At 56.4% G+C, this 27,882-nt stretch overlaps 1 protein-coding gene across 1 annotated transcript in view; it reads left to right on the plus strand.

The window, feature by feature from the left end:
- LOC122544885 (rho GTPase-activating protein SYDE1-like) overlaps nucleotides 1–27,882 on the plus strand; it is a 347,492-nt gene that overhangs the window by 230,871 nt on the left and 88,739 nt on the right. The window contains exon 4 of the mRNA XM_087983163.1: nucleotides 23,173–24,024. Coding sequence (XP_087839289.1) covers nucleotides 23,173–24,024 — 852 coding nt within the window. The remainder of the gene's footprint in view (nucleotides 1–23,172; nucleotides 24,025–27,882) is intronic.

Below are 27,882 nucleotides of genomic sequence, written 5' to 3' on the forward strand. Positions count from 1 at the left end.
CCTCCCAATCCTCACCCCCTCACCCCTACACTCCTCCCCAATCCTGACCCCCACTCCTCCCCAATCCTCATGCCCCACATCCGTCCCCAATCCTCAAACCATCACCCCTCCCCAATCCTAACCCACACCCTTCCACAATCCTCAAACCCCACCCCTCCCCAATCCTCACCCCCCACCCCTCCCCAATCCTAACCGCCACCCCTCCCCAATCCCCCCAACCCTCCCCAATCCTCACCCCCACCCCTCCCCAATCCTCATCCCCACCCTTTCGCAATCCTCACCCCCACCCCTTCCCAATCTTCACCCCCATCCCTCCCTAATCCACTCACCTACATCCCTCCCCACTCCTCACCCCGTCACACCTTCCCAATCCTCACCCCCACCTGCCTCCCCAATCCTCACCCCCACACTCCTCCCCAATCCTCCCCCTCACCCCTCCCCACCCCTCACCTCCACACCCCTCCCAATCCTCACTCCACACAGCCCTCGCCACTCCTCACCTCCACACCCCTCCCCAATCCTCACCCCTCCTCTATCCTGACAACCACCCCTCACCAATTCTCACCCCTTCACCCCTCCCCAATCCTCACGCCCCACATGCCTCCCCAATCCTCGCCCCCCACACCCTCCCCAATCATCACTCCCCAAACCTGTCCCCAATCCTCAACCCCTCACCCCTACACCCCTCCCCAATCCTCACCCCAACCTGCCTCCCCAATCCTCACCCCTCACCCCTCCCCAATCCTCACACCCACACTCCTCCCAATCCTCACCCCGATACCCCTCCCAATCCTCACCAATCCTTACGCCCGCACCCCTCCCCACTCCTCACCTCCACACCCCTCCCCAATCCTCACCCCCACTCGACTCCCCAATCCTCAGCCCCCACCCCCTCCCCAATCCTCCCCCCCACACCCCTCCCCACTCCTCAACACCTCACCCCTCCACAATACTCACCCCCCACAACCCTTCCCACTCCTCACCCTACACCCCTCCCCAATCCTCTAGCCCACAGCCCTTCCCAATCCTCACCCCCACAGCCCTCCCCAATCCTCACCCCCATACCCCTCCCCAATCCTCACCCCCTCAACCCTCCCCAATACTCACCCTCTCACCCCTCCCCACTCCTCAACACCTCACCCCTCCACAATACTCACCCCCCACAACCCTCCCCACTCCTCACCCTACACCCCTCCCCAATCCTCACGCCCACAGCCCTCCCCAATCCTCACCCCCACAGCCCTCCCCAATCCTCACCCCCCCAACCCGTCCCCAATCCTCACCCCCCCAACCCGTCCCCAATCCTCACCCTCCAACCCGTCCCCAATCCTAACCCTCACCCCTCCCCAATCCTCACCCCCCACCCCTCCTCAATCCTAACCCCCACCCCTCCCCAATCCTCACCCCCTCACCCCTCCCCAATCCTCATCCCCACTCTTTCGCAATCCTCACCCCCACTCCTTCCCAATCCTCACCCCCATCCCTCCCTAATCCACTCACCCACATCCCTCCCCACTCCTGACCCCGTCACACCTCCCCAATCCATCCCGCCAATGCACCCCCCCAACACCCCTTCTCAATTCACACCGCTCCCCAGCCCTCACCCCTCCCCTATCCAGACACCCACCCCTCACCAATCCTCACCCCCTCACCCCTCCCCAATCCTCGCCCCCTCACCCCTCCCAAATCCTCACGCCCCACACCCCTCCCGAATCCTCGCCCCAAGCACACCTCTCCAATCGTCACTCCCCACACCCCTCCACTCCTCACCCCGTCACCCCTCCCCAGTCCTCACCCCCACATCTCTCCCCAATCCTCTCACCCACACACCTCCCCAATCATCACTCCCCACACCCCTCCCCAATCCTCACCCCCTCACCCCTCCCCAGTCCTCACCCCACATCCCTCCCAATCCTCACCCCCACCCACCTCCCCAATCCTCAACCCCTCACCCCTCCCCAATCCTACCCCCACATCTCTCCCAATCCTCACCCCCCACATCCCTCCCAATCCTCATCCCCACACCCCTCCCCAATCCTCACCCCCTCATCCCTCACCCTCCCCAATCCTCACCTCCACACCCCCCCAATCCTCACCTCCACACCCCTCCCAATCCTCACCACCTCACCCTTCCCCACTCCTCACCTCCAACCCCTCCCCAATTGTCACCCCGACCTGCCTCCCCAATCCTCATCCCTCCCCCATCCTGACACCCACCCCTCACCAATTCTCACACCCCTCACCCCTCCCCAATCCTCACGCCCCACATCCCTCCCAATCCTCACCCCCTCATCCCTCACCTTCCCCAATCCTCACCCCACAATTTCTCCCCAATCATCACACCCACACCCCTCCCAATCCTCACCCCCACACCCCTCCCCAATCCTCCACCCCTCACCCCTCCCCACTCCTCCCCCACAAGCCCTCCCCAATTGTCACCCCGACCTGCCTCCCCAATCCTCACCCCTCCCTTATCCTGATCCCAACCCTCACCAATTCTCACCCCCTCACCCCTCCCCAATCCTCACGCCCCACACCCCTCCCCAATCCTCGCCCCCCCTCACACCTCCCCAATTATCACTCCCCACACCCCTCCCCAATCCTCACCCCCTCACCCCTTCCCAGTCCTCAACCCCACATCTCTCCCCAATCCTCTCACCCACACCCCTCCCAATCCTCACCCCCTCACCTCTACACTCCTCCATAATCCTGACCCCCACTCCTCCCCAATCCTCATGCCCCACACCCCTCCCCAATCCTCAAAACATCACCCCTCCCCAATCCTCACCCCCGCCCCTCCCCAATCCTCACCCCCACCCTTCCCCAAACCTCAAACCATCACCCCTCCCCAATCCTCACCCCCACCCCTCCCCAAACCTAACCCCCTCCCCTCCCCAATCCTCACCACCCCACCCCTCCCCAATCCTAACCCCCACCCCTCCCCAATACTCACCCCCAACCCTCCCCAATCCTCACCCCCACCCCTCCCCAATCCTAACCCCCACCCCTCCCCAATCCTCGCACCCCCCCTCCCCTCCCCAATCCTAACCCCCCCTCCCCTCCCCAATCCTCACCCCCACCCCTCCCCAATCCTCAAACCATCACCCCTCACCAATCCTCACCCCCACCCCTCCCCAAACCTAACCCACACCCCTCCCCAATCCTCACCCCCCCCCACCCCTCCCCAATCCTAATCCCCACCCCTCCCCAATACTCACCCCCCAACCCTCCCCAATCCTCATCCCCACCCCTCCCCAATCCTCATCTCCACCCTTTCACAATCCTCACCCCCACTCATACCCCTTCCCAGTCTTCACCCCATCCCTCCCAAATCCACTCACCCACATCCCTCCCCACTCCTCACCCCGTCACACCTCCCCAATCCACCCCCCCAACCCACCCCCCCAACACCCCTTCTCAATTCACACCCCTCCCCAATCCTCATCCCTCCCCTATCCTGACACCCACCCCTCACCAATTCTCACCCCCTCACCCCTCCCCAATCCTCACCCCCTCACCCCTCCCCAAACCTCACCCCCCACCCCTCCCCAATCCTCTCACCCACACACCTCCCCAATCATCACTCCTCACACCCCTCCCCAATCCTCACCCCCTGACCCCTCCCCAAACCTCACCCCCTCACCCCTCCCCAATCCTCGCCCCAAGCACACCTCCCCAATCATCACTCCCCACACCCCTCCCCAATCCTCACCCCCTCACCCCTCCCCAGTCCTCACCCCCCCAGTCCTCACCTCCACATCTTTCCCCAATCCTCTCACCCACACACCTCCCCAATCATCACTCCCCACACCCCTCCCCAATCCTCACCCCCTCACCCCTTCCCAGTCCTCAAGCCCACATCTCTCCCCAGTCCTCTCACCCACATCCCTCCCCAATCCTCACCCCCACCCGCCTCCCCAATCCTCTTCCCCTCACCCCTCCCTAATCCTCTTCCCCTCACCCTTCCCTAATCCTCACCCCCACATCTCTCCCCAATCCTCACACCCACACACCTCCCAATCCTCACCCCCACACCCCTCCCTGATCCTCACCCCCTCACCCCTCCCCAATCCTCACCCCTCCCCTATCCTGACACCCACCCCTCACCAATTCTCACCCCCTCACCCCTCCCCAATCCTCACGCCCCACACCCCTCCCAAACCTCACCCCCTCATCCCTCACCCTCCCCAATCCTCACCCCACAATCTCTCCTTAATCCTCACACCCACACCCCTCCCAATCCTCACCCCCACACCCCTCCCCACTCCTCACCTCCAACCCCTCCCCAATTGTCACCCTGACCTGCCTCACCAATCCTCACCCCTCCCCTATCCTGACACCCACCCCTCCCCAATCCTCACGCCCCCCTTCCCTCCCGAATCCTAACCCCAACTCCTCCCCATGGGCGGCACGGTGGCACAGTGGTTAGCACTCCTGCCTCACAGCGCCAGAGACCCGGTTCAATTCCCGCCTCAGGCGACTGACTGTGTGGAGTTTGCACATTCTCCCCATGTCTGCGTGGGTTTCCTCTGGGTGCTCCGGTTTCCTCCCACCATCCAAAGATGTGCAGGTCAGGTGAATTGGCCATGCTAAATTGTCCGTAGTGTTAGATAAAGGGTAAATGTGGGGGAATGGGTCTGGGTGGGTTACGCTTCGGCGGGTCAGTGTAGACTTGTTGGGCCGAAGGGCCTGTTTCCACACTGTAAGTAATCTAATCTAATCTAATCAAAACCCCTCCCCAATCCTCACCCCCACACCCCTCCCCACTCCTCACCTCCACACCCCTCCCCACTCCTCACCTCCACACCCCTCCCCACTCCTCACCTCCACACCCCTCCCCAATCCTCACCCCCACCTGCCGCCCAATCCTTACCCCCCTCCCCTCCCCAATCCTCACACCCCACATCCCTCCCCACTCGTCACCTCCACACCCCTCCCCAATCGTCACCCCTCCCCTATCCTGACACCCACCCCTCACCAATCCTCACCCCTTCGCCCCTCCCCAATCTTCACGCCCCACACCCCTCCCAATCCTCACACCCCACATCCCTCCCCACTCCTCACCTCCACACTCCTCCCCAATCGTCACCCCTCCCCTATCCTGACACCCACCCCTCACCAATTCTCACCCCTTCACCCCTCCCCAATCATCACTCCCCACACCCCCCCAATCCTCACCCCCCACACCCCTCCCCAATCCTCAAACCATCACCCCTCCCCAATCCTAACCCCCACCCGTCCCCAATCCTCACCCCCACCCGCCTCCCTAATCCTCTCCCCCCCACCCCTCCCCAATCCTCACCCCCACATCTCTCCCCAATCCTCACACCCACACACCTCCCCAATCCTCACCCCCTCACCCCTACACCCGTCCCCAATCCTCACCCCCACCCGCCTCCCCAATCGTCTCCCCCTCACCCCTCCCCAATCCTCACCCCCACATCTCTCCCCAATCCTCACCCCCACACACCTCCCCAATCCTCACCCCCTCACCCCTCCCCACTCCTCACCTCCAACCGCTCCCCAATCCTCACCCCTCCCCTATCCTGACACCCACCCCTCACCAATTCTCACCCCTTCACCCCTCCCCAATCATCACTCCCCACACCCCCCCAATCCTCACCCCCTCACCCCTACACCCGTCCCCAATCCTCACCCCCACCCGCCTCCCTAATCCTCTCCCCCTCACCCCTCCCCAATCCTCACCCCCACATCTCTCCCCAATCCTCACACCCACACACCTCCCCAATCCTCACCCCTACACCCGTCCCCAATCCTCACCCCCACCCGCCTCCCCAATCGTCTCCCCCTCACCCCTCCCCAATCCTCACCCCCACATCTCTCCCCAATCCTCACCCCCACACACCTCCCCAATCCTCACCCCCTCACCCCTCCCCACTCCTCACCTCCAACCGCTCCCCAATCCTCACCCCTCCCCTATCCTGACACCCACCCCTCACCAATTCTCACCCCCTCACCCCTCCCCAATTCTCACGCCCCACACCCCTCCCAATCCTCACCACCTCATCCCTCACCCTCCCCAATACTCACCCCACAATCTCTCACCAATCCTCACCCCCACACCCCTCCCAGTCCTCACCCCCACACCCCTCCCACTCCTCACCTCCAACCCCTCCCCAATTGTCACCCCGACCTGCCTCCCCAATCCTCATCCCTCCCCTATCCTGACACCCACCCCTCACCAATTCTCACCCCCTCACCCCTCCCCAATCCTCACGCCCCACACCCCTCCGCAATCCTCGCCCCCCACACACCTCCCCAATCCTCACCCCCTCACCCCTACACTCCTCCCCAGTCCTTAGCCCCACATCTCTCCCCAATCCTCTCACCCATACCCCTCCCCAATCCTCACCCCCCACACCCCTCCCCAATCCTCAAACCATCACCCCTCCCCAATCCTAACCCCCACCCCTCCCCAATCCTCGCACCCCCCTCCCCAATCCTAACCCCCACTCCTCCCCCATGGGTGGCACGGTGGCACAGTGGTTAGTTATCCTGCCTCACAGCGCCAGAGACCCGGTTCAATTCCCGCCTCAGGCGACTGACTGTGTGGAGTTTGCACATTCTCCCCGTGTCTGCGTGGCTTTCCTCCGGGTGCTCCGGTTTCCTCCCACCATCCAAAGATGTGCAGGTCAGGTGAATTGGCCATGCTAGATTGTCCGTAGTGTTAGGTAAAGGGTAAATGTGGGGGAATGGGTCTGGGTGGGTTACGCTTTGGCGGGTCAGTGTCGACTTGTTGGGCCGAAGGGCCTGTTTCCACACTGTAAGTAATCTAATCTAATCTAATCAAAACCCCTCCCCAATCCTCACCCCCACACCCCTCCCCACTCCTCACCTCCACACCCCTCCCCACTCCTCACCTCCACACCCCTCCCCACTCCTCACCTCCACACCTCTCCCCAATCCTCACCCCCACCTGCCTCCCCAATCCTTACCCCCCTCCCCTCCCCAATCCTCACCCCCACATCCCTCCCCAATCCTCCCCCTCACTCCTCCCCACTCCTCACCTCCACACCTCTCCCCACTCCTCACCTCCACACCTCTCCCCAATCCTCACCCCCACCTGCCTCTCCAATCCTTACCCCCTCCCCTCCCCAATCCTCACACCCCACATCCCTCCCCACTGCTCACCTCCACACTCCTCCCCAATCGTCCCCCCTCCCCTATCCTGACACCCACCCCTCACCAATTCTCACCCCTTCACCCCTCCCCCATGATCACTCCCCACACCCCCCCAATCCTCACCCCCTCACCCCTACACCCCTCCCCAATCCTCACCCCCACCCGCCTCCCCAATCCTCACCCCCACATCCCTCCCCAATCCTCCCCCTCACTCCTCCCCACTCCTCACCTCCACACCCCACCCAAACCTCACACCCCACATCCCTCCCCACTCATCACCTCCACACCCCTCTCCAATCGTCACCCCTCCCCTATCCTGACACCCACCCCTCACCAATTCTCACCCCTTCACCCCTCCCCTATCCTCTCGCCCCACACCCCTCCCAATCCTCACACCCCACATCCCTCCCCACTCCTCACCTCCACACTCCTCCCCAATCATCACCCCTCCCCTATCCTGACACCCACCCCTCACCAATTCTCACCCCTTCACCCCTCCCCAATCATCACTCCCCACACCCCCCAATCCTCACCCCCTCACCCCTACACCCCTCCCCAATCCTCACCCCCACCCACCTCCCCAATCCTCTCCCATTCACCCCTCCCCAATGCTCACCCCCACATCCCTCCCCAATCCTCCCCCTCACTCCTCCCCACTCCTCACCTCCACACCCCACCCAATCCTCACCCCACATCCCTCTCCAATCTTCACCCCCTCACCCCTCCCCAGTCCTCACTCCCTCACACCTCCCCAATCCTCACTCCCTCACCCCTCCCCACTCCTCACCCCAAACCCCTCCCCAATCCTCGCCCCTTCACCCCTCCCCAATCCTCAACCCCTCACCCCTCCCCAATCCTCACCCTCTCACCCCTCCCCAATCTCATTCTCTCACCCCACCCAATCCTCACCCCCGCACCCCTCCCCAATCCTCACCCCCGCACGTCTTCTCAATCCTCACTCCCCCACCCCTCCCCAATCCTCTCCCCCTCTCCCCTCCCCAATCATCAACCACACACCCCTCCCCAATCCCCACTCCTCACCCCTTCCCAACCCTCATCCCCACAGCCCTCCCCAATCCTCACCCCCTCACCCCTCCCCAATCCTCAACCCCACACCCCTCCCAATCCCCGCTCCCACGCCCCTCCCCAATCCTCACCCCTCTCCAACCCTCACACCTGCACCCCTCCCCAATCCACACACCCACAGCCCTCCCAATCCTCACCCCCATGCCCCTCCCCAATCGTCACCTCTCCCCAATTCTCACACCCACACCCTTCCCCAATCCTCACCCCGCACCTCTCCTCAATCCTCATGCCCCCACCCCTCCCCAATCCTCTCCCCCTCTCCCCTCCCCAATCCTCACCCCCACACCCCTCCCCAATCCCCACTCCTCACCCCTTCCCAACCCTCACCCCCACAGCCCTCCCCAATCCTCACCCCCTCCCCCCTCCCCAATTCTCAACCCCACGCCCCTCCCAATCCTCACCCCCACATCCTTCCCCAATCCTCCTCCCCACTCCTCACCTCCACACCCCACCAAATCCTCACACCCCACATCCCTCCCCACTCGTCACCTCCACACCCCTCCCCAATCGTCACCCCTCCCCTATCCTGACACCCACCCCTCCCCAATTCTCACCCCTTCACCCCTCCCCAAACCTCACACCCCACACCCCTCCCAATCCTCATACCCCACATCCCTCCCCACTCCTCACCTCCACACTCCTCCCCAATCGTCCCCCCTCCCCTATCCTGACACCCACCCCTCACCAATTCTCACCCCTTCACCCTTCCCCAATCATCACTCCACACACCCCTCCCCAATCCTCACCCCCTCACCCCCCACACACTTCCCCAATCCTCACCCCCTCACCCCTCCCCACTCCTCACCTCCACACCCCTCCCCAATCCTCGCCCCCGCACCCCTCTCCATTCCTCGCCCCCTCACCCCTCCCCAATCCTTACCCCCCTCCCCTCCCCAATCCTCACCCCCACATCCCTCCCCAATCCTCCCCCTCACTCCTCCCCACTCCTCACCTCCACACCCCACCCAATCCTCACACCCCACATCCCTCCCCACTCGTCACCTCCACACTCCTCTCCAATCGTCACCCCTCCCCTATCCTGACACCCACCCCTCACCAATTCTCACCCCTTCACCCCTCCCCAATCATCACTCCCCACACCCCCCAATCCTCACCCCCTCACCCCTACACCCCTCCCCAATCCTTACCCCCACCCGCCTCCCCAATCCTCTCCCATTCACCCCTCCCAATCCTCACCCCACACCCCTCCCAATCCTCACCCCCCACAGGCCTCCCCAATCCTCACCCCCTCACCCCTCCCCACTCCTCACCTCCACACCCCACCCAATCCTCACCCCACATCCCTCTCCAATCTTCACCCCCTCACCCCTACCCAATCCTCACTCCTTCACCCCTCCCCAGTCCTCACTCCCTCACCCCTCCCCAGTCCTCACTCCCTCACCCCTCCCCAATCCTCGCCCCTTCACCCCTCCCCAATCCTCGACCCCTCACCCCTCCCCAATCCTCACCCCCTCACCCCTCCCCAATCCTCATTCTCTCACCCCTCCCAATTCTCCCCCCCGCACCCCTCCCCAATCCTCTCCCCCGCTCGTCTTCTCAATCCTCACGCCCCCACCCCTCCCCAATCCTCTCCCCCCTCCCCTCCCCAATCCTCAACCCCACACCCCTCCCCAATCCCCACTCCTCACCCCTTCCCAACCCTCACCCCCACAGCCCTCCCCAATCCTCACCCCCTCACCCCTCCCCAATCCTCAACCCCACACCTCTCCCAACCCTCACTCCCACGCCCCTCTCCAATCCTCACCCCTCCCCAACCCTCACACCTGCACCCCTCCCCAATCCTCACACCCACACCCCTCCCAATCCTCACCCCCATGCCCCTCCCCAATCGTCACCTCTCCCCAATCCTCACCCCCACACCCCTCCCCAATCCCCACTCCTCACCCCTTCCCAACCCTCACCCCCACAGCCCTCCCCAATCCTCACCCCCTCCCCCCTCCCCAATCCTCAACCCCACACCCCTCCCAATCCTCACTCCCACGCCCCTCTCCAATCCTCACCCCTCCCCAACCCTCACACCTGCACCCCTCCCCAATCCTCACACCCACACCCCTCCCAATCCTCACCCCCATGCCCCTCCCCAATCGTCACCTCTCCCCAATCCTCACCCCCACACCCCTCCCCAATCCCCACTCCTCACCCCTTCCCAACCCTCACCCCCACAGCCCTCCCCAATCCTCACCCCCTCCCCCCTCCCCAATCCTCAACCCCACACCCCTCCCAATCCTCACTCCCACGCCTCTCCCCAATCCTCACCCCCACCTGCCTCCCCAATCCTTACCCCCCTCCCCTCCCCAATCCTCACCCCCACATCCCTCCCCAATCCTCCCCCTCACTCCTCCCCACTCCTCACCTCCACACCTCTCCCCACTCCTCACCTCCACACCTCTCCCCAATCCTCACCCCCACCTGCCTCTCCAATCCTTACCCCCTCCCCTCCCCAATCCTCACACCCCACATCCCTCCCCACTCGTCACCTCCACACCCCTCCCCAATCGTCACCCCTCCCCTATCCTGACACCCACCCCTCCCCAATTCTCACCCCTTCACCCCTCCCCAATCCTCACACCCCACAACCCTCCCAATCCGCATACCCCACATCCCTCCCCACTGCCCACCTCCACACTCCTCCCCAATCGTCCCCCCTCCCCTATCCTGACACCCACCCCTCACCAATTCTCACCCCTTCACCCCTCCCCAATCCTCACCCCCACCCGCCTCCCCAATCCTCACCCCCACATCCCTCCCCAATCCTCCCCCTCACTCCTCCCCACTCCTCACCTCCACACCCCACCCAATCCTCACACCCCACATCCCTCCCCACTCATCACCTCCACACCCCTCTCCAATCGTCACCCCTCCCCTATCCTGACACCCAACCCTCACCAATTCTCACCCCTTCACCCCTCCCCTATCCTCACGCCCCACACCCCTCCCAATCCTCACACCCCACATCCCTCCCCACTCCTCACCTCCACACTCCTCCCCAATCGTCACCCCTCCCCTATCCTGACACCCACCCCTCACCAATTCTCACCCCTTCACCCCTCCCCAATCATCACTCCCCACACCCCCCAATCCTCACCCCCTCACCCCTACACCCCTCCCCAATCCTCACCCCCACCCACCTCCCCAATCCTCTCCCATTCACCCCTCCCCAATGCTCACCCCCTCATCTCTCCCCAATCCTCACACACACCCCTCCCAAACCTCACCCCACACCCCTCCCAATCCTCACCCCCCACACGCCTCCCCAATCCTCACCCCCTCACCCCTCCCCAATCCTCACCCCCACATCTCTCCCCAATCCTCGCCCCCGCACCCCTCTCCATTCCTCGCCCCCTCACCCCTCCCCAATCCTTACCCCCCTCCCCTCCCCAATCCTCACCCCCACATCCCTCCCCAATCCTCCCCCTCACTCCTCTCCACTCCTCACCTCCACACCCCACCCAATCCTCACCCCACATCCCTCTCCAATCTTCACCCCCTCACTCCTACCCAATCCTCACTCCTTCACCCCTCCCCAGTCCTCACTCCCTCACCCCTCCCCAGTCCTCACTCCCTCACCTCTCCCCAATCCTCGCCCCTTCACCCCTCCCCAATCCTCGACCCCTCACCCCTCCCCAATCCTCACCCCCTCACCCCTCCCCAATCCTCATTCTCTCACCCCTCCCAATTCTCCCCCCCGCACCCCTCCCCAATCCTCTCCCCCGCTCGTCTTCTCAATCCTCACGCCCCCACCCCTCCCCAATCCTCTCCCCCCTCCCCTCCCCAATCCTCAACCCCACACCCCTCCCCAATCCCCACTCCTCACCCCTTCCCAACCCTCACCCCCACAGCCCTCCCCAATCCTCACCCCCTCACCCCTCCCCAATCCTCAACCCCACACCTCTCCCAACCCTCACTCCCATGCCCCTCTCCAATCCTCACCCCTCCCCAACCCTCACACCTGCACCCCTCCCCAATCCTCACACCCACACCCCTCCCAATCCTCACCCCCATGCCCCTCCCCAATCGTCACCTCTCCCCAATCCTCACCCCCACACCCCTCCCCAATCCCCACTCCTCACCCCTTCCCAACCCTCACCCCCACAGCCCTCCCCAATCCTCACCCCCTCCCCCCTCCCCAATCCTCAACCCCACACCCCTCCCAATCCTCACTCCCACGCCTCTCCCCAATCCTCACCCCTCCCCAACCCTCACACCTGCACCCCTCCCCAATCCTCACACCCACACCCCTCCCAATCCTCTCCCCCATGCTCCTCCCCAATCCTCACCCCTCCCCAATCCTCACACCCACACCCTTCTCCAAACCTCACCGCCACATCTCTCCACAATCCTCACCCCCTCAACCCTCCCCAATCCTCACCCCCTCACCCCCCTCCATCCATACCCCCACACCCCTCCCAATCTTCAACACCCATTCATGATGCCCTTCTATTTACCCACAGCCTGGTTATCTTCATTTGACTCCTTCCACAGCCCCCAATCTTAAATCCACACCACCATCATCCCCACCCCACTTTCCTGCTATTTTGCCCATAAGCCCTGATTCCTTTGTTAATTAAACAGCCATCTCGCGTAGCCTTGTAGGTACTTGATGACCCAACCCAACAGGTGTACGTGCTGAAGAGTTCCACAGTCTTATTACCCCCTCTGCGGGCAAAACTTCCTGATCTTCTGTATGCAGGCCCTTAGAGTCATAAAGTCACAGAGATGTACAGCATGGAAACAGACCCTTCGGTCCAACCCGTCCATGCCGACCAAATATCCCAACCCAATCTAGTCCCACCTGCCAGCACCCGGCCCATATCCCTCCAAACCCTTCCTATTTAGGGTGTAAGTTTGCTCGCTGAGCTGTAGGTTTGATATCCAGACGTTTCATTACCTGGCTAGGTAACGTCATCAGTGGCGACCTCCAAGTGAAGCGAAACTGTTGTCTCCTGCTTTCTATTTATATCTTTCTCCTGGATGGGGTTCCTGGGGTTTGTGGTGATGTCATTTCCTGTTCGTTTTCTGAGGGGTTGATAGATGGCATCTAGATCTATGTGTTTGTTTATGGCATTGTGGTTGGAGTGCCAGGCCTCTAGGAATTCTCTGGCATGTCTTTGCTTAGCCTGTCCCAGGATAGATGTGTTGTCTCAGTCAAAATGGTGGTTTTTTTCATCCGTGTGTAGGGCCACCTACACACCATTTCGACTGGGACAACACATCTATCCTGGGACAGGCTATTTATCCTATTCATGCCCCTCATAATTTTGTAAACCTCTATAAGGTCACTCCTCAGCCTCCAACCCTCTAGGGAAAACAGCCCCAGCCTGTTCAGCCTCTCCCTATAGCTCAAATCCTCCAACCCTGGCAACATCCTTGTAAATCTTTTCTGAACCCTTTCAAGTTTCACAACATCTTTCCGATAGGAAGGAGACCAGAACTGCACGCAGTATTCCAACAGTGGCCTAACCAATGTCCTGTACAGCCGCAATATGACCTCCCAACTCCTGTACTCAATACTCTGACCAATAAAGGAAAGCATACCAAACGCCTTCTTCACTATCCTATCTACCTGCTCCACTTTCAAGGAGCTATGAACCTGTACTCCAAGGTCTCTTTGTTCAGCAACACTCCCTAGGACCTTACCATTAAGTGTATAAGTCCTGCTAAGATTTGCTTTCCTAAAATGCAGCACCTCGTATTTATCTGAATTAAACTCCATCTGCCACTTCTCAGCCCATTGGCCCATCTGGTCCAGATCCTGTTGTAATCTAAGGTAACCCTCTTCACTGTCCACTACACCTCCAATTTTGGTGTCATCTGCAAACTTACTAACTGTACCTCTTATGCTCACATCCAAATCATTTATGTGAATAACAAAAAGTAGAGGACCCAGCACCGATCCTTGTGGCACTCCACTGGTCACTGGCCTCCAGTCTGAAAAACAACCCTCCACCACCACCCTCTGTCTTCTACCTTTGAGCCAGTTCTGTATCCAAATGGCTAGTTCTCCCTTTATTCCATGAGATCTAACCTTGCTAATATGTCTCCCATGGGGAACCTTGTCGAACGCCTTACTGAAGTTCATATAGGTCACATCTACCACTCTGCCCTCATCAATCTTCTTTGTTACTTCTTCAAAAAACTCAATCAAGTTTGTGAGACATGATTTCCCACACACAAAGCCATGTTGACTATCCCTAATCAGTCCTTGCCTTTCCAAATACATGTACATCCTGTCCCTCAGAATTCCCTCCAACAACTTGCCCACCACCTACGTCAGGCTCATTGGTCTATAATTCCCTGGCTTGTCTTTAGATTAGATTAGATTAGATTAGATTACAGTGTGGAAACAGGCCCTTCGGCCCAACAAGTCCACACCGACCTGCCGAAGCGAAACCCACCCATACCCCTACATTTACCCCTTACCTAACACTACGGGCAATTTAGTATGGCCAATTCACCTGACCCTGCACATCTTTGGACTGTGGGAGGAAACCGGAGCACCCGGAGGAAACCCACGCAGACACAGGGAGAACGTGCAAACTCCACACAGTCAGTCGCCTGAGGCAGGAATTGAACCCAGGTCTCTGGCGCTGTGAGGCAGCAGTGCTAACCACTGTGCCACCGTGCTGCCCTTCTTAAACAGTGGCACCACGTTTGCCAACCTCCAGTCTTCCAGCACCTCACCTGTGACTATCGATGATACAAATATCTCAGCAGGAGGCCCAGCAATCACTTCTCTAGCTTCCCACAGAGTTCTAGGGTACACCTGATCAGGTCCTGGGGATTTATCCACTTTTAACTGTTTCAAGACATCCAGCACTTCCTCCTCTGTAATCTGGACATTTTGCAAGATGTCACCATCTATTTCCCTACTATCTATATCTTCCATATCCTTTTCCACAGTAAATACTGATGCAAAATATTCATTTAGTATCTCCCCCATTTTCTGTGGCTCCACACAAAGGCCACCTTGCTGATCTTTGAGGGGCCCTATTCTCTCCCTAGTTACCCTTTTGTTCTTAATATATTTCTAAAAACCTTTTAGATTCTCCTTAATTCTATTTGCCAAAGCTATATCATGTCCCCGTTATGCCCTCCTCACTTCCCTCTTAAGTATACGCCTACTTCCTTTATACTCTTTTAAGGGTTCACTCGATCTATCCTGTCTATACCTGACATATGCTTCCTTCTTTTTCTTAACCAAACCCTCAATTTCTTTAGTCATCCAGCATTCCCTATACCTACCAGCATTCCCTTTCACCCTGACAGGAATATACTTTCTCTGAATTCTTGTTATTTCTGAAGGCTTCCCATTTTCCAGTCGTCCCTTTACCTGCGAACATCTGCCTCCAATCAGTTTTAGAAAGTTCTTGCCTAATACCGTCAAAATTGGCCTTTCTCCAATTTAGAACTTCAACTTTTAGATCAGTTCTATCCTTTTCCATCACTATTTTAAAACTAATAGAATTATGGTCGCTGGCCCCAAAGTGCTCCCCCACTGACACCTCAGTCACCTGCCCTGCCTTATTTCCCAAGAGTAGGTCAAGTTTTGCACCTTCTCTAGTAAGTACATCCACATACTGAATCAGAAAATTGTCTTGTACATACTTAACAAATTCCTCTACATCTAAACCTTTAACACTATGGCAGTCCCAGTTGATGTTTGGAAAGTTAAAATCCCCTACATAATCACTATTATTCTTACGGATAGCTGAGATCTCCTTACAAGTTTGTTTCCCAATTTCCCTCTGACTATTGGGGGGTCTATAATACAATCCCAATAAGGTGATCATCCCTTTCTTATTTCTCAGTTCCACCCAAATAACTTCCCTGGATGTATTTTCGGGAATATCCTCCCTCAGCACAGCTGTAATGCTATCCCTTATCAAAAATGCCACTCCCCCTCCTCTCTTGCCTCCCTTTCTATCCTTCCTGTAGTATTTGTATCCTGGAACATTTAGCTGCCAGTCCTGCCCATCCCTGAGTCATGTTTCTGTAATTGCTATGATATCCCCGTCCCATGTTCCTAACCATGCCCTGAGTTCATCTACCTTCCTTGTTAGCCCCCTTGCATTGAAATAAATGCAGTTTAATTTATTAGTCCTACCTTGTCCCTGCCTGCCCTGACTGTTTGACTCACTTCTGTTCTCAGCTGCACCAGTCTCAGATTGATCTCTTTCCTCACTATCTGCCTGGGTCCCAACCCCCACCTTACTAGTTTAAATCCTCCGAAGCAGTTCTAGCAAATTTACCTGCCAGTATATTAGTCCCCTTCCAAATTAGCTGCAATCCGTCCTTCTTGTACCCCAAAAGAGTTTCCAATGATCCAAAACTATGAATCCTTCTCCCATACACCAGCTCCTCAGCCATGCATTCATCTGCTCTATCCTCCTATTCCTGCCCTCACTAGCTTGTAGCACTGGGAGTAATCCAGATATTACTACGCTTGAGGACCTCCTTTTTAAATTTCTGCCTAACTCTCTGTAATCTCCCTTCAGAGTCTCAACCTTGTCCCTTCCTATATCGTTGGTTCCAATGTGGACAATGACGTCCTGCTGGGCCCTCTCCCCCGTGAGAACATTCTGCACCCTCTCTGAGACATCCTTGATCCTGGCAGCAGGGAAACAACACATCATTCTGCTTTTTCTCTGCTGGCCACAGAAACATCTGTCTGTACCTCGGACTACAGAATCCCCTAACACAATTGATCGCTTGGAAGCCGACGTGCCCCTCGTTGCATTGGAGCCAGTCTCAATATCACAAACTTGGCTGTTTGTGCTACGTTCCCCTGAGAATCCATCACCCCCTACATTTTCCAAAACAGCATACCTGTTTGAAATGGGTATGTCCACAAAAGACTCCAGCACTAGATGCCTACCTCTCTTACCCTTCCTGCAGTTAACCCATCTATGTGACTGTATCTGAGACTTGCCCCCCTTCTTATAACTGCCATCCATCACATATTGTTGCTGTTGCAAATTCCTCATCGCTTCTATCTGTCTCTCCAACCGATCCACTCGATCTGATAAGATTCACATCCAACAGCGTTTATGGCAGATATAATCCGCAGTATCCCTTAAACTCACTTTAAACTCTCACATCTGACAAGAAGTACAAATCGCTGCAAAGCCCATTTTTGCTCCTTCACAATCTACAGTCCCAGAAAATAACATCGTCTTATTCCTCTACAAACACTGCCACAGGTTAAATTAATAGCTATGGTTTATATTTTAAGTTTAATCAAGAGACTTATCTCCAAAAACATATAATCAAGAAAGAATCCACTGTACTCACTACTGCAGCCTTTCTCTCGGACAGACTTAAAACAATAGAGGAGAAAGAGGATCAGTCCTCGGCAGAGGCCTTACCTGCATTCCCCTACGCTCTCGGATCAACGAGTTCAACACGCGGCGAGACATCGAACAATTCTTCCGCCGCCTTCGCCTCCGCGCCTGCTTCTTCAACCAAGACTCTCGCCCACCCTCTGGCGACCCCTTCTCACGCCTCCAACACACCCCATCCACCTGGCCTCTTACCTGCCCTCGATCTCTTCATAGCCAACTACCGCTGCGACATTAACCGCCTCAACCTCTCCACCCCTCTCACCCACTCCAACCTCTCACCCTCGGAACGTGCAGCCCTCCACTCCCTCCGTTCCAACCCCAACCTCACTATCAAACCGGCAGACCAGGGAGGCGTGGTGGTAGTTTGGCGCACCGACCTTTACACCGCTGAGGCTAAACGCCAGCTCGCGGACACCTCCTCCTACTGCCCCCTTGACCATGACCCCACCCCCCACCACCAAACCATCATCTCCCAGACCGTCCATAACCTCATCACCTCGGGTGATCTCCCATCCACCGCCTCCAACCTCATAGTCCCACAACCTCGCACCGCCCGTTTCTACCTCCTGCCCAAAATCCACAAACCTGACTGCCCCGGCGAACCTATTGTCTCCGCCTGCTCCTGCCCCACCGAACTCATCTCCGCATACCTTGACACTGTCCTGTCTCCCTTAGTCCAAGAACTCCCCACCTACGTTCGGGACACCATCATGCCCTCCACCTCCTCCATGATTTTCGCTTCCCCGGTCCCCAACGCCTTATCTTCACCATGGACATCGAGTTCCTGTAACCTCCATCCCCCATCACGAAGGACTCAAAGCCCTCCGCTTCTTCCTTTCCCGCCGTACCAACCAGTACCCTTCCACTGACACCCTCCTTCGACTGACTGAACTGGTCCTCACCCTGAACAACTTCTCTTTCCAATCCTCCCACTTCCTCCAAACGAAAGGAGTAGCCATGGGCACCCGAATGGGCCCCAGCTATGCCTGCCTCTTCGTAGGATGTGTGGAACAGTCCATCTTCCGCAGCTACACTGGCACCACCCCCGACCTTTTCCTCCGCTACATCGATGACTGTATCGGTGCTGCCTCGTGCTCCCACGAGGAGGTTGAACAGTTTATCCACTTTACCAACACCTTCCACCCCGACCTCAAATTCATCTGGACTGTCTCAGACTCCTCCCTCCCCTTCCTAGATCTTTCCATTTCTATCTCGGCCGACCGAATCAACACGGACATCTACTATAAACCGACTGACTCCCACAGCTACCTAGACTACACCTACTCCCACCCTGCCCCCTGTAAAAACGCCATCCCATTTTCCCAATTCCTTTGTCTCCGCCGCATCTGCTCCCAGGAGGACCAGTTCCAAATCCGTACAACCCAGATGGCCTCCTTCTTCAAAGACTGCAATTTCCCCCCCGACGTGGTCGACAATGCCCTCCACCGCATCTCTTCCACTTCCCGCTCCTCCGCCCTTGAGCCCCGCTCCTCCAACCGCCACCAGGACAGAACCCCACTGGTCCTCACCTACCACCCCACCAACCTCCATGTACAGCGTATCATCCGCCGTCATTTCCGCCACCTCCAAACGGACCCCACCACCAGTGATATATTTCCCTCCCCTCCCCTATCAGCGCTCCGGAAAGACCACTCCCTCCGTGACTCGTCTCGTCAGCTCCACACCCCCCACCAACCCATCCTCCACTCCCGGCACCTTCCCCTGCAACCGCAAGAAATGCAAAACTTGCGCCCACACCTCCCCCCTTACTTCCCTCCAAGACCCCTAGGGGTACTTCCATATCCCCCACAAATTCACCTGCACCTCCACACACATCATTTATTGCATCCGCTGCACCCGATGTGGCCTCCTCTATATTGGGGAGACAGGCCGCCTACTTGCGGTACATTTCAGAGAACACCTCTGGGACACCCGGACCAACCAACCCAACCACCCCGTGGCTCAACACTTCAACTCCCCCTCCCACTCCACCAAGGACATGCAGGTCCTTGGACTCCTCCATCGCCAGACCATAGCAACACGACGGTTGGAGGAAGACCGCCTCATCTTCTGCCTAGGAACCCTCCAACCACAAAGGATGAACTCAGATTTCACCAGTTTCCTCATTTCCTTGTCTCCGTCAAATCCCTCGAACTCAGCACCGCCTTCCTAACCTGCAATCATCTTCCTGACCTCTCTGCCCCCACCCCACTCAGGCCTATCACCCTCACCTTGACCTCCTTCCACCTATCGCATTTCCAACGCCCCTCCCTCAAGTCCCTCCTCCCTACCTTTTATCTTAGCCTGTTGGGCACACTCTCCTCATTCCTGAAGAAGGGCTTATGCCCGAAACGTCGATTCTCCTGTTCCTTGGATGCTACCTGACCTGCTGCGCTTTTCCAGCAACACATTTTCAGACTTAAAACAATAATTAACTTATCTGATTCTGTGCTGTGAACTTCGCCCAACAGTTCCTCCAAGTTTAGTTGTGAATTTCACTGTTTGTTAAGTTTCCCAGATGCACACCGATGTCCAGCGATAAACGAATTCAAACAGCAAAGGCGGTAACTGTGCAGGTTCTCTCTCTCTCTCTCTCTCTCCTGCACTGTCCTTACCATGTGCTTCCTTTGTCAGCTCTTCTCCCTGTTAAACTGCTGTTGTTTTGACTTTTTTTTCCAAAGCTCCAAAACAATTCCTCAGAGACTTTCCCCCCGCCCCGTGTCCTGGAGTCTCTCACAGAGGGTGACAGCCTGCCTGCGTTCAGCCTGGTGATTCCTGTTGAGAATTCAGTTTTGAGTTTGTTCCCTCCCCCTCTCTGTGTAGATGAGGTCATGGTGGATGGTACCACGGCCTGGTTTGTAATACTGGCCCTGGGCTCAGGCTGGATTTGCACAACCGATGGGTTTGGCAGGTTTCGGGGGCCGTGGTGGGGTGTGGGTGGGGTTTGAGGGGGTGTTGGGATTAGGGTGGATTGAGTGGGTGTTGGGATTAGGTTGGGGTGAAGGGGTGTTGGGATTAGGGTAGTTTGAGGGGTTGTTTGGATTAGGGTAGGTTGACGAGGTGTTGGGATTGGGTGGGTTGAGTAGTGTTGGGATTAGGGTGGGTTGAAGGAGTGTTGGGATTAGGGTGGGGTGAGGGGGTATTGGGATTAGGGTGGGTTGAGGGGGTGTTGGGAATAGGGTGGGTTGTGGGGGTATTGGGATTAGGGTGGGTTGAGGGGAATTGAAATTAGGGTGGGGTGAGGGGGTGTTGGGATTAGGGTGGGTTGAGGGGGTGTTGGGATTAGGGTGGGGTGAGGGGCTGTTGGGATTAGGGTGGGGTGAGGGGCTGTTGGGAGTAGGTGTGTTGAGGGGGTGTTGGGATTAGGGTGGGTTGAGGGGGTATTGGGTTTAGGGTGGGGTGAAGGGTGTATGGAATAGGGTAGGTTGAAGGGGTGTTGGGATTAGGGGGTGTTGGGATTAGGGTGGGTTGAAGGGGTGTTGGGATTAGGGTGGGTTGAGGGGCTGTTGGGTTTAGGGTGGGGTGAGGGGGTGTATGGATTAGGGTTTGTTGAGGGGGTGTTGGAATTAGGGTGAGTTGAGCGGAATTGGGATTAGGGTGGGTTGAGGGGGTGTATGGATTAGGGTAGGTTAAGGGGGTGTTGGGATTAGGGTGGGTTGAGGGGAATTGGAATTAGGGTGGGGTGAGGGGTGTTGGGATTAGGGTTGGTTGAGGTGCTGTTGGGATTAGGGTGGGGTGAGGGGCTGTTGGGATTAGGGAGGGGTGAGGGGGTGTTGGGATTAGGGTGGGGTGAGGGGATGTTGGGATTAGGGTGGATTGGTGGGTATTGGGATCAGGGTGGGTTGATGGGTGTATGGATTAGGGTAGGTTGAGGGGGTGTATGGATTAGGGTGTGTTGAGGGGCTGTTGGGATTAGGGTTTGTTGAGGGGTTGTTGGGATTAGGGTGGGTTGAAGGGGTGTTGGGATTAGGGTGGTTTGAGGGGAATTGGGATTAGGGTGGGTTCAGGAAGTGTTGGGATTTGGGTGGGGTGAGGGGGTGTTGGGATTAGGGTGGGGTGAAGGGTTGTTGGGATTAGGGTGGTTTGAGGGGAATTGGGATTAGGGTGGGTTCAGGAAGTGTTGGGATTAGGGTGGGTTGAGGGGTGTTGGTATTAGGGTGGGTTGAGGTGGTATTGGAATTAGGGTAGGTTGAGGGGGTGTTGGTATTAGGGTGGGTTGAGGGGGTGTTGGGGTTAGGGTGGGTTGCAGGGGTGTTGGGATTAGGGTGGGTTGCAGGGGTGTTGGGATTAGGGTGGGTTGAAGGGATGTTGGGAGTAGGGTGGGTTGAGGGGGTGTTGGGATTAGGGTGGGTTGAGGCGGTATTGGGATCTGGGTGGGTTGAGGGGTGTTGGAATTAGGGTGGGGTGAGGGGAATTGGGATTTTTGGTGGGTTCAGGTGGGTTTAGGGGAATTGGAATTAGGGTGGGGTGAGGGGGTGTCGGGATCTGGGTGGGTTGAGGGGTGTTGGAATTAGGGTGGGGTGAGGGGAATTGGTATTAGGGTGGGTTCAGGAAGTGTTGGGGTTAGGGTGGGTTGAGGGGGTGTATGGTTTAGGGTGGGTTGAGGGGGTGTTGGGATTAGGGTGTGTTGAGGGGGTGTCGGTATTAGGGTGGGTTGAGGGGGTATTGGGATTAGGGTAGGTTGAGGGGGTGTTGGGATTAGGGTGGGTTGAAGGGGTGTTGGGATTAGGGTAGTTTGAGGGGAATTGGGATTAGAGTGGGTTCAGGAAGTGTTGGGAGTTTTGGTGGGTTAAGGGGGTGTAAGGATTAGGGTGTGTTGAAGGGGTGTCGGGATTAGTGTGGATTGAGGGGGTGTCGGTATTAGGGTAGGTTGAGGGGGAGTTGGTATTAGGGTGGGTTGAGGGAGTGTTGGGATTAGGTTGGGTTGAAGGGGTGTTGGGATTAGGGTGGGTTGAGGGGGTGTTGGGGTTAGGGTGGGTTGCAGGGGTGTTGGGATTAGGGTGGGTTGAAGGGATGTTGGGAGTAGGTTGGGTTGAGGGGGTGTTGGGATTAGGGTGGATTGAGGGGGTATTGGGACCAGGGTGGGTTGGTGGGTATTGGGATCTGGGTGGGTTGAGGGGTGTTGGAATTAGGGTGGGGTGAGGGGAATTGGGATTTTTGGTCGGTTCAGGAAGTGTTGGGATTTTTGGTGGGTTAAGGGGGTGTAAGGATTAGGGTGTGTTGAAGGGGTGTCGGGATTAGTGTGGATTGAGGGGGTGTCGGTATTAGGGTACGTTGAGGGGGTATTGGGATTAGGGTAGGTTGAGGGGGAGTTGGTATTAGGGTGGGTTGAGGGGGTGTTAGGGTTAGGGTGGGTTGAGGGGGTATTGGGATCAGGGTGGGTTGAGGGGTGTTAGGATCAGGGTGGGTTGGGGGGTATTGGGATCAGGGTGGGTTGGGTGTATTGGGATCAGGGTGAGTTGAGGGGTGTTGGGATCAGGGTGGCTTGGGGGGTGTTGGGGTTAGGATGTGTTGAGGAGCCTTGCGGTTAGATGGGCTGAAGGGTGTCTTTCTGAAATGATCTCCTCCGTTCTCCTGACAGATGCAGCAGAGGAGAGGCCCGAGATCGGCTGGGGGAGGTCTCCACCGTCACCGTTGACAACGAGCCCTGGGCCACCCAAGAAGATGCCCGGGGCAAGGCGCTCTTTGTCGGACCGGGTCAAGTCCCCGGGCACAGTGCGGCGTCTGTCCATCAAGATGAAGAAGCTGCCGGAGCTGAGACGCAAACTGAGCCTAAGGGGTTCTCCACGGGGCGGCCGCCAGGCTGGAGACACAGGGAGGCCTCCATCCCCTCCCTCATCCCCAGCCTCAAGTATCTCACCATCTGTCTCCAACGTGCTGTGCCGCTACCACCTGGACAGCAGCGTCTCGGCCCGAGGGAGCCTGTGGCCCCGAGCCAAGCTGACACGGAGAGCCAGCACCAAGACCCTGGGCCGGCCTGGTTACCTGAGCGACGGTGACTCCCCTGAGCTGCAGGCTAGGCCTCGGCCTCAGGCCGGGAGTGAGGCCCAAGGTCCCGGGCCACCAGGTACGGACAGCCCAAGGCTGGACCCAGCCGCCTTCCGGCCATACGATGGGGGAGGGGGTGGGGGTGAACAGCAGCGAGGCCTACGGCACCTCTCTGGCCTCATCAATGTGCGGCTGTATGGGGTAGAGCTTCCCCGGGCTGGTCCAGCCGATATCTGCTGTGCTATCCAGGTGGACTCGGTTAGCAAGGCCCGCACCGCTGCCCTCAGCTGCCGCCGTGGCCCTTTCCTGGGCCTTGACCACACCTTCAACCTGGAGCTGGAACGTTCCCGCCTCCTCACACTGCTGCTCTTCAGCTGGGACCCAGCCTCAGCCCGGAACCGACTCTGCTGCCAAGGCACTGCTGCACTTCCACCGCTCTTCACAGGTACCTACGGGATCCTCCTCTCCCCAATCTTCCCGCGCTCTCCAATCTACACCCTCTCCCCAAACTTCCTCCATTCTCCAATCTTCATCCTGTCCCCTTCCCAAAGGGCCACCCCGATCCCTCCACTGTTCGCAGGTTCCGCTCTCCCCATCAACATCCTCTTCCCAATCGTCATCCTTACCCAAATCTCCATCCTTTCCCCAATCTCCATCCTTTCCCCAATCTCCATCCTTTCCCCAATCTCCATCCTTTCCCCAATCTCTATCCTTTCCCCAATCACAATCCTTTCCCCAATCTCCATCTTTTCCCCAATCTCCATCTTTTCCACAATCTCTATCCTTTCCCCAATCTCCATCCTTTCCCCAATCTCCATCCTTTCCCCAATCTCCATCCTTTCCCCAATCTCCATCTTTTCCCCAATCTCTATCCTTTCCCCAATCTCTATCCTTTCCCCAATCTCTATCCTTTCCCCAATCTCCATCCTTTCTCCAATCTCCATCCTTTTCCCCAATCTCTATCCTTTCCCCAATCTCTATCCTTTCCCCAATCTTCATTCTTTCCCCAATCTCCATCCTCTCCCCAATCTCTATCCTTTCCCCAATCTCCATCTTTTCCCCATTCTCCATCTTTTCACCAATCTTCATTCTTTCCCCAATCTCTATCCTTTCCCCAATCTCTATCCTTTCCCCAATCTCTATCCTTTCCCCAATCTCCATCCTTTCCCAATCTCCATCCATTCCACAATCTCTATCCTTTTCCCCAATCTTGATCCTTCCCCAATCTCCATCCTTTCCCCATCTCTATCCTTTCCCCATCTCTATCCTTTCCCCAATCTCTATCTTTTCCCCAATCTCTATCTTTTCCCCAATCTCTATCCTTTCCCCAATCTCTATCCTTTCCCCAATCTCCATCCTTTCCCCAATCTCCATCCATTCCACAATCTCTATCCTTACCCCAATCTCCATCCTTTCCCCAATCTCCATCTTTTCCGCGATCTGTATCCTTTACCTATTCTTCATCCTTCCCGAATCTCTATCCTTTCCCCAATCTCTGTCCTTTCCCCAATCTCCATCATTTCCCCAATCTCTATACTTTCCCCAATCTCAATCCTTCCCCCTATCTCCATCCTTTCCCCAGACTCAATCCTTTCCCCATTCTCCATCCTTTCCACCATCTCTATCCTTTCCCCAATCTCCATCATTTCCCCAATCTCCATCTTTTCCCCAATCTCCATCTTTTCCGCGATCTGTATCCTTTACCTATTCTTCATCCTTCCCCAATCTCTATCCTTTCCCCAATCTCTATTCTTTCCCCAATCTCCATCATTTCCCCAATCTCTATACTTTCCCCAATCTCTATTCTTTCCCCAATCTCCATCATTTCCCCAATCTCTATACTTTCCCCAATCTCAATCCTTTCCCCTATCTCCATCCTTTCCCCAGTCTCAATCCTTTCCCCATTCTCCATCTTTTCCCCAATCTTCATTCTTTCCCCAACCTCTATCCTTTCCCCAATCTCTATCCTTTCCCCATCTCCATCCTTTCCCCAATCTCCATCCATTCCCCAGTCTCCATCCTTTCCCCAATCTCTATCTTTTCCCCAATCTCCATCCATTCCCCAATCTCCATCCTTTCCCCAATCTCTATCCCTTCCCCATCTCCATCCTTTCCCCAATCTCCATCTTTTCCCCAATCTCTATCCTTTCCCCAATCTCCATCCTTTCCCCAATCTCCATCCTTTCCCCAATCTCCATCTTTTCCCCAATCTCTATCCTTTACCTAATCTTCATCCTTCCCCAATCTCTATCCTTTCCCCAATCTCCATCCTTTCTCCAATCTCCATCCTTTTCTCCAATCTCCATCCATTCCCCAATCTCCATCCTTTCCCCATCTCCATCGTTTCCCCAGTCTCAATTCTTTCCCCATTCTCCATCTTTTCCCCAATCTTCATTCTTTCCCAACCTCGATCCTTTCCCCAATCTCTATCCTTTCCCCAATCTCCATCCTTTCCCCAATCTCTATCCTTTCCCCAATCTCTATACTTTCCCCAATCTCAATCCTTTCCCCTATCTCCATCCTTGCCCCAGTCTCAATCCTTTCCCCATTCTCCATCTTTTCCCCAATTTTCATTCTTTCCCCAACCTCTATACTTTCCCCAATCTCTATCCTTTCCCCAATCTCCATCCTTTCCCCAATCTCCATCCATTCCCCAGTCTCCATCCTTTCCCCAATCTCCATCCCTTCCCCAATCGCAATCTTTCCGCGATCTGTATCCTTTACCTATTCTTCATCCTTCCCGAATCTCTATCCTTTCCCCAATCTCTATCCTTTCCCCAATCTCCATCATTTCCCCAATCTCTATACTTTCCTCAATCTCAATCCTTACCCCTATCTCCATCCTTTCCCCAGTCTCAATCCTTTCCCCATTCTCCATCCTTTCCCCAATCTCTATCCTTTCCCCAATCTCCATCATTTCCCCAATCTCCATCTTTTCCCCAATCTCCATCTTTTCCCCAATCTCCATCTTTTCCGCGATCTGTATCCTTTACCTATTCTTCATCCTTCCCCAATCTCTATCCTTTCCCCAATCTCTATTCTTTCCCCAATCTCCATCATTTCCCCAATCTCTATACTTTCCCCAATCTCTATCCTTTCCCCTATCTCCATCCTTTCCCCAGTCTCAATCCTTTCCCCATTCTCCATCTTTTCCCCAATCTTCATTCTTTCCCCAACCTCTATCCTTTCCCCAATCTCTATCCTTTCCCCATCTCCATCCTTTCCCCAATCTCCATCCATTCCCCAGTCTCCATCTTTTCCCCAATCTCCATCCATTCCCCAATCTCCATCCTTTCCCCAATCTCTATCCCTTCCCCATCTCCATCCTTTCCCCAATCTCCATCTTTTCCCCAATCTCTATCCTTTCCCCAATCTCCATCCTTTCCCCAATCTCCATCCTTTCCCCAATCTCCATCTTTTCCCCAATCTCTATCCTTTACCTAATCTTCATCCTTCCCCAATCTCTATCCTTTCCCCAATCTCCATCCTTTCTCCAATCTCCATCCTTTTCTCCAATCTCCATCCATTCCCCAATCTCCATCCTTTCCCCATCTCCATCGTTTCCCCAGTCACAATTCTTTCCCCATTCTCCATCCTTTCCCCAATCTCTATCCTTTCCCCAATCTCCATCATTTCCCCAATCTTCATCTTTTCCCCAATCTCCATCCATTCCCCAGTCTCCATCATTTCCCCAACCTCTATACTTTCCCCAATCTCTATCCTTTCCCCTATCTCCATCCTTTTCCAGTCTCAATCCTTTCCCCATTCTCCATCTTTTCCCCAATCTTCATTCTTTCCCCAACCTCTATCCTTTCCCCAATCTCTATCCTTTCCCCATCTCCATCCTTTCCCCAATCTCCATCCATTCCCCAGTCTCCATCTTTTCCCCAATCTCCATCCATTCCCCAATCTCCATCCTTTCCCCAATCTCTATCCCTTCCCCATCTCCATCCTTTCCCCAATCTCCATCTTTTCCCCAATCTCTATCCTTTCCCCAATCTCCATCCTTTCCCCTATCTACATCATTTCCCCAGTCTCAATCCTTTCCCCATTCTCCATCTTTTCCCCAATCTTCATTCTTTCCCCAACCTCTATCCTTTCCCCAATCTCTATCCTTTCCCCAATCTCCATCCTTTCCCCAATCTCCATCCATTCCCCAGTCTCCATCCTTTCCCCAATCTCTATCTTTTCCCCAATCTCCATCCATTCCCCAATCTCCATCCTTTCCCCAATCTCTATCCCTTCCCCATCTCCATCCTTTCCCCAATCTCCATCTTTTCCCCAATCTCTATCCTTTCCCCAA

This window comes from Chiloscyllium plagiosum, unplaced genomic scaffold, assembly GCF_037043375.1.
Source record: "Chiloscyllium plagiosum isolate Xiang-an unplaced genomic scaffold, Cpla_swu_hap1 HiC_scaffold_45, whole genome shotgun sequence".
In the NCBI taxonomy this organism is placed as follows: domain Eukaryota; kingdom Metazoa; phylum Chordata; class Chondrichthyes; order Orectolobiformes; family Hemiscylliidae; genus Chiloscyllium; species Chiloscyllium plagiosum.